The 7,489-nt window shown below is 34.8% G+C and overlaps 1 protein-coding gene and 1 long non-coding RNA gene across 4 annotated transcripts; one reads left to right on the plus strand and one right to left on the minus strand.

Annotated features, from left to right (window-relative positions):
- The first annotated feature begins 1,501 nt into the window (after window positions 1-1,501).
- On the plus strand, window positions 1,502-5,517 carry LOC112764160 (mediator of RNA polymerase II transcription subunit 30). Of its 3 annotated transcripts, none has more exons than XM_025809697.3 (5): window positions 1,502-1,865; window positions 2,833-3,311; window positions 3,946-4,041; window positions 4,347-4,473; window positions 5,092-5,517. In XM_025809697.3, the coding sequence occupies exons 2-4, from the start codon at window positions 2,901-2,903 to the stop codon at window positions 4,443-4,445; spliced, it is 606 nt and encodes a 201-aa protein (XP_025665482.1). In that variant the 5' UTR covers window positions 1,502-1,865; window positions 2,833-2,900; the 3' UTR covers window positions 4,446-4,473; window positions 5,092-5,517. The 3 variants fall into 3 exon arrangements, with proteins under 3 accessions (XP_025665482.1, XP_072079572.1, XP_025665481.1); XM_072223471.1 differs by having other exon boundaries at window positions 1,515-1,865; window positions 2,778-3,311; XM_025809696.3 differs by having other exon boundaries at window positions 1,515-1,865; window positions 2,778-3,311; window positions 4,347-5,517.
- Window positions 5,518-6,110: 593 nt separating this feature from the next.
- LOC112764162 (uncharacterized) lies at window positions 6,111-7,261 on the minus strand. The gene is made up of 3 exons (XR_003183034.2): window positions 7,029-7,261; window positions 6,750-6,891; window positions 6,111-6,665 (listed from the first exon to the last, which is right to left on the minus strand). It is a non-coding gene; the product is annotated as an uncharacterized lncRNA (long non-coding RNA).
- Between the last annotated feature and the right edge of the window lie 228 nt (window positions 7,262-7,489).

Consider the following 7,489-nt stretch of genomic DNA (forward strand, 5'->3'; position numbering starts at 1 on the left):
AGTTTTTACAACTATGTCTAAAATATTATTTTAATACTACCATTTAATCTATAAACATCATCAAATATACAAAATTACTATATTAATATTTAAATCAAAAAAAATTAAAATAAATACTTACATAATGTGATTGATTGAAATAGTTAATAATGTGAAGTTCAAGAGAATAAACTTTTTTAATTTATTTTCTAAGGCATTGTGTGATTTTGGTTAATAAAATGATGGTTTATGGAGGTACTTGCTGTGCAAAAGATGAAGAAAGAAATGAAACTATAAAAGTGAGAGTGAAAGTTCAGTTCAGTTCAGCATCGAGGAGGGATAGAAGAAAGAGAAGAGGAGCCTCTCACCCATCAGAATGGTTGCATGTGTGACACGTGTCATGTACCTCAAAACCAAGGATCCGATTTTAGTGTGCCCCTCTCTATCGTCCGACTTCCTGTACTTTCTACCTTATCTGTCTAATTGATCTAAGCCACAAAACCAAGGCTAGGTTTTATGGTTCAAATCTCCATCGTCCTATCTTCGTAAATTTAAATTTGACCTTCAATCTGACCATTCGATTTGAGTCAATACCAACCTTCGATTTGTGGCACCCTTAAATCGGATGGTCTGATTTGTTGTTAGCCATCATTCAAAATTTTATATCCCTACACATACAATGAGCCAATAACAATGAATAATACCACTATTTTTTCAATATGTAAATTAAAAAAAGCGATTAAAGACATTGAAACAAATAAAATTAATGTATTTGATATTCTAGATTTTTAATAACTAAATCATATTATATGTACACAAAAATCAGTCACTAAAATTAGCCATTAATATAAAATATGTTACAATATAAATGTACATTAAAAATAAATTAAACCACACATATATTTATACATAAATATATTAATAACTATTTTTAATGTACAAATAATATTTTTGTAATTCAATGATTCTTACACTATCATTTCAATTGCTTTGGAAACTAAAAAAGTATCCAGACATTATAATATCAACACGCATCTGGTGTAGTAGTATCTAGGGGTGTTCAAAACCAATACAAACCGAACAAAACCGACGAACCGAATAAAAAAAATCGAAAATCGAAATAACTGAAAACTGAAATAACCGAAAAATTATGTTTTTGCAGTTTTTTGTTCGGTTTGGATCGGTTTTCGATTTTGGTTGAGAAAACTTAAACCAAACCAAACCGAACCGGTATATAAATAAAACATTTAAATTACCCTAACCCTAATGTGAAGCCCATTCATTCAACCTCACCTCACGCTGCAGCAATGTTTTGAAAATCGGTTCGGACCGGCAGGTCAAACCGGTCGAACCGTGAACCGAACACAAAAACAATTCGAACAATCAGTAAAATTGTAAAATTTGAAAATCGAAATTGAACCGGTGAACCGGCCGGTAACCAGTCAGTCGAACCGAACCGTGATCCGGCCGGTTTTTTGGCTGGGCAGCAAAACGCTGCCGTTCCACTCACTGAGGCAATTAGCCAGCCCTAACTGCATCCTCCCGTGCCAGATCTAGCATTCCAGACTCTAGAGCGCCGTTTCAATCTCATCGAGCTCCAGAGCGCCCCTCACCTCCGTCCAGCCACCGTCTGCGCGCTCACTTCCCCTCCATCGCGCAGCAGCCATCGCAACCTTCGAAGCCTCCGTCGCGCAACCTTCGAAGCCTCCATCGCGCAGCAGCCATCGCAAACTTCGATGCCACCGTCTACTCCACCACTCTTGCATGCTCTGTCTCCCTCGGTGTCTCTCGGTGTCTCTGTCTCCCTTGGTCACTCGGTGTCTCTGTCTCTGTCTCTCGGTGTCTCTGTCCCCCTCCGCAACCACAGTCTCTTGCATGTTCTCTAGGTAATTTTTTTTATTAACTATGAATTTATGATTGAACTCTGATATAGTGAAGCTCTGTCAACTCTGAACTTATGATTTACTGAAATAGTGAAGCTCTGTGAACTCTGATTCAAGTCATTCAACTGTGAACTGATATGGTGATATAGTGATTGAATAATTGTTTTTTTGTGAACTGTGAAGTGTGAACTGATATAGTGATATAGTGATTGAATAATTGATTGAATAATTGTTTGCCTGTTTCAACTGAACTAAGTTACTGATTCAGAACTGTGAACTTTGTATTGTTATTGGATTGTATTGTTATTGGAATGGATTGTTATTACCTGTTTGCCTGTTTCAATTGAATAATTGGATTGGATTGTATTGTTATTGGATTGCTGGTAATGTTTAGGTATGTATTGTTATTGTATTGTTATTGGATTGCTGGTAATGTGTAGGTATGAATGAATAATTATTGTTAGTTAATTATTTCTGTTCCCCCTCTTCCTCAGGATCTGCTCTGCTCTGTTCTAGGCTTCTAGATTTCTTTGTTATTGGAATTTGATTTTATTTCTGGTTAGGATTGGTGATCTGAATCTTTTATTTGAAAATTATCTTTTGGTTCTTTGATTTTCAAGTTGCTTGCTGCTTCAATTTGAGGGGATTCTGAATTTTGGTTTAAACTGTGATTGAAGGTTCTTTGGTTTGGGTATTCTTCACTTTCCTGGAAGCTTAGCTTTTAATTCGTTGAGATCAAATTATTGTTTTCAACCTTGGTGATTTTTAGATATTCTTTTTGGTTGCTTTCTTTTTAAATGTTTCAATTGGTGTTATTGTATTGTTGCTGTGATTTAAATGTTCTTTTTGATTCTTTCTTTTTCTCAAATGCCTAGTCAATGCTTGATTGAATTCTACTGGGTTTCATCCGAACAGGTTCGAATCCCTCTGTCTCTGATTTTCAATCTTCACTTCCTTTTCTCCAAATTAGGGTTAGGGTTTTCCAATTTCCCACTATCAACAATCCAAGACACTCGATTGAACTCAGCAGCAACTAAAATGGAAGAGCAATCAGTAGTAAACGGCATCGTTTCAGGTTCAAGCAGTTCCAGAACGACACAGGAGCTTGCAATGGAAGGCCAGAAGTACCTCGAAGAAACCATAGAGTACGCTTTTCAGATCCTATCTTCCATGAACGACGAGCTCTGCAACCCCGTTTTGTGGTCCATTGCTTCTCCGTCTGCAGCTTCCTCAGCTTCCCCGCTTCACCATAACAACGGTCCTTCTTCTCACTCTTCCAACGGTGGCGCCGGAGATGCTGCCTCCGATAACTCCAACCACCATGCTGAGAGTGGTGCCGTTGGTGGAGGAGCTGGTGCTGGTGGCGCACTCGAAGAGGCAAGGTTTCGCTATAAGAACGCTATTGCTTCTCTTCGAAACGTTCTCGAAGCAATTCCCAATTCTCAAAAGGTACATTTTTTTTTTGTTTTCAGAATTTGAAGACAAACCATTTTTATGTATGTGACAGTTGCATATAAATTAAACTCTTATTTATTCCATATATTTTAATTTTTGGCACATGCATGGTTTGGATAGGGATTAAGATTTTAGAACTGTCAGAATACTATGGTAATTGTTGTTCATAGAGTACTGAAAATGATCCATCTGGCTGAAGGATTAACGAATGATTATCTCAAGTAAAGTGGTTAGTTAATTCTAAGTGTATGAAATATTCATATGATATCAAGTTAGTTAATCATTGAGTGGTTTCAAATATTTTCTCACAAGAGTTTCAAACTTATGCATTCATGTGTTTTATATATAATTTTTTCCATGACTATGATAAACACTGGTGTGATAGTGATCTTACTAAAGGATAAAACAACAGAACCATAGTTGTAGAACTATAATATATCACCTTCACTGAACTTGTTTCTTGTATATTATCATGTCATCTGCCGCAATTTGAACCATGCAGTGTGAAATGAAGTTTAAAGGATATTGGCATGCAAACTTGCATATTCTTTATTGTGAACTTTACAACTTTTTGTCTAGGGATGTTTTTTTCTCTTTTCCCATCAAACTAAATAGGTCGGTATTACAGGCAAAATCATTTGACACTGGTTCAACTGATAGTCCAATGGAATTGGATGATATGGAAATTGAGAAATTGGAGGAGCGAGCCTCTTCTCTAAGAAAGGTAAGTTGCAGCGAAGTTTTTATATGTTTCTATAAACTTTGATCTATTTTTATGATAAATATTTCAACTCCTGAACATTGAAATTGTCACTTTGGGCTCAAATTTTGTGTATTGGGGGATCCATGTTATGTCAGCTAAGTTTACTGGAAGCTATTTTATTCTTCTAGGGGCTTGCCAATCTAACTGGTTAATACTGCTGAAACAACTTAATTGGGTTAATAAATTTAGCTTGCTGAAACAAGCTATTTTGTTTTTCAAATTATATTTATTGTGTTTAACATTTCAATATCTGTTCGTTAATATAGGAGCTTGCCAACAAGAACATGCACCTAAAGATACTCATTGATCAACTGCGTGATCTTCTCTCTGATATATCAACGTGGCAAAGTCCTTATTCAACCTGAAGATTAGGATGAACTCTTAAATTTGAGGGTAGTATCATGAAATGAAAACCTGAGTTCAGAGTACAGTAAATGCTAATTATGCCTCTTGATATTCTAACACTTGAAGTTGCATAGTGATCACAAAAGGGATCTTTTCCTTCCCATTCATTTATTTGATTTTGAGAAATATTTGATTAAGGGATGGGAAAGTGTGGCTGAGGCTTGTGTACTAGTGGCAAATATGTTTGCCTCTTAGAGAGACACACCAAGCGTGATCCTAGTGGTTGAAAAGAGCTTCTAGTGTAGTGTGTGAGTGGGTGTGTATGAACCAAAAAAAAGAGGATGGGAAAGTGCTTACATAGTTTAGTGATAAAAAATCTTCAAGTTTAAGAGAAAAGATCTCCCTCTTCTTTACTTGAGTTAAGAAAATAAAGGATAAAGGCCTTTCTCTACTTTGAGAGAGGAAATTGTTGGGATTTCAAATTTAAAAAAAAAAAAGAAAAAAAACACCAAGATGAGATTGGTGTCCATTGATTCTTACTCTCTATAAAGTGAAAGAATCTATACCTACCATCTTCTTTACTTTCCCTTTATTTCTTTCATGCCTCTGATTTCTAAACATGATCCTAAGTCCTAACAACCTTCTTTTTTCAATGTTGTGTAGCAGGATTTCTGGTCTCACGGTTCTCGTGTCATTCTTTAGCGGAATTCTTTGTTTTCCTCTATCCTCAGAAACAAAAATGCTAAGCGCATAAAAAAAAAATCAGCCACTAAATTAATCATCATATAATTTTGTATAAATATGTGTTTTTTAATTTATTTTCAGTATGTATTTTATATTTTATTATAAAATTTATATTATAGTTAATTTAGTGTCTTGTTTTTTGTGTAAGTAGCATGGTTGCTTTGAAAAATATGCGACCCTTAACATTTCTAGGACACTCAAAGGGATGATTTTTATTATACTGCAGATAATACATTCTTTCTTTACTGTTTCTTCTCTACTTGGGAGTTAAAGAATAGGTTTTGTAAATAAATATTATGAATTTCTGATAAGTACTTCTATATAACCCTTGAATTTTTATTTTATAAATTGCCTCCTTTTCAGGCAAGATTATCGTTGTCAACTAACTTTTCAATGCCCAATTACAAGACCAATAAAAGCATCTTCAATGTCCAATTACACAATCCTATACAATTCAATTAAATATATCAAATCAAACACAATTTAAACATGAGTTTAACATAATAATATATATAAAATTTTTAATATATAAATTAAAATAAAATGAATTAGAGTTATTTACACAATTTATATATATATATATAAATATTTAATTAAATTTTTTTTCGCAGATCCTTGTGAGTTAGGTATATCAATCCTGCCCCCATCCCCATCCCATCCCCTTTTTTTAAAGTGTTACTATCTTTTTTTACTGATACTAATCTCAGTTACTGTAGATGTCAAAAATAATATCCAAAAAATATCTTATTGGAGTTGCTCTAGGGGTGTTTGCCGTTTGATTTGAAAAGGAAGTTCACTCAACCCAAATGAAATTTTTGACACTATGGAATCAAACCAAAATTGGTCGTTTTCATTAATAATAATAATAATAATAATAATAATAATAATAATAATAATAATAATAATAAATGGCAGAAAATCATTTGCATGAAAAACAGAAGGAACTCAATAAAATCGTGGTGCTTCATTTATAATATGATTTGTACTTTGTACAAGAACACTAAAATTTTTCTACTGCTAACTTTAACCACTAACCAAACCATTACTCTTGGAGTAAACGTTTGAAGAAATAAAAACAAAATGAACCTTTCTTCACACACAAGATAACAGACCACATTGGCACACACCCTTCCCTACTATTGAAACTTCAGTTTCAATATCTTAACACCAGAACAATCTCACAACCTATAATAATCAATAATTAGATAAAAGATAACCACACTTGTCCTTTTTTTTTTTCCTTGTATTACTGGTATCAATTGTGAATTGAAGTTCTAGTAGTGAGGGAGGATCTCATATCAACAATAGCTTGATGGCTTCTTTGCTAGCTCTTATGAACCTTGAAACAGCTCCCTTTACATATCCATGAGCTTCCTTCACACTCATCTTCTTGCTCATTTCGTCGGGGAAACTGCTCAAGAAGTGGTCACCATTGAGAAACCACCTCGCTCTGAAACTCGGATAGCTTGCCGTCTTCTTTACATCCGGTAGAGTCACTAGAACAAACATACCACACAATCTTAATTCAATTACTACATGATGCCACATACATGAAGGAACTTGAAAATTCGAAATGATACCTGGGCAATCTGTTCTTGGGGAACTTAACTCCCCAACGAGTCAAGAAGTTAGATGAAAGGTTGAACATCTTCTTTATGGTGGCAGGGATGGAAGAGTGCTCAAACTCGGAGTTTTGGGTAGGTCCTTTGGTCCTACTTACAACTACAAAACCAGATGAGTGTAGTACATTAGTTGACATTTCAAACTAATCATGGGTAGCTTGAAGTTTAAGATTCCAACATATACAATCAAAACACAAGGAAAAGGACAAAAGCATATATAGGCTCTAGAAAATCAACCAATGGAATTGGGTTCAAGCATATATAGCTTGATCATGCATGGTTACATGGAAATGTTTTGGATCTTCAAGATGTGTTCGACGAGACATGCATCATGGTTTTAGGATATGATCCTAATAAGAGTCTCTCAATTGAGGAGTCCATATTCTATAGACACATAGTTCCAAGAAGTGCTTGGAAGTTTCAAGAATGGCTTCAAATTGGTGAGGAGAAGATGACAAAAGCATGCAATATATTCATGCATTGCAACTAAGCGCCAAGAGTTAAATGAATGCAACAAAAGTGCTATGATAATGATGGGTGAAGAAAAGGGCAAAATGGTCCATGATGATAAGTTTCTAAGAGATGCTCTATTCAATCTTTTTGTAGCTGGAAGAGATACCATAACTTGGGGTCTTACATGTTGCTACACACCCATTAGTTGAGGCCAAATTTTAGGGATGGAGGATGTGAAGAAGCTA

This window comes from Arachis hypogaea, chromosome 17 (genome assembly GCF_003086295.3).
Source record: "Arachis hypogaea cultivar Tifrunner chromosome 17, arahy.Tifrunner.gnm2.J5K5, whole genome shotgun sequence".
Taxonomy (NCBI): Eukaryota; Viridiplantae; Streptophyta; class Magnoliopsida; order Fabales; family Fabaceae; genus Arachis; species Arachis hypogaea.

Bases quoted from the DNA above. Each gene is read 5' to 3' on its own strand.
- LOC112764160 (XM_025809697.3), top strand. From the start codon at position 2,901: ATGGAAGAGCAATCAGTAGTAAACGGCATCGTTTCAGGTTCAAGCAGT. The intron at 3,312-3,945 runs GTACATTTTTTT...TCGGTATTACAG, and splicing joins CAATTCCCAATTCTCAAAAG to GCAAAATCATTTGACACTGG. The intron at 4,042-4,346 runs GTAAGTTGCAGC...TCGTTAATATAG, and splicing joins GAGCCTCTTCTCTAAGAAAG to GAGCTTGCCAACAAGAACAT.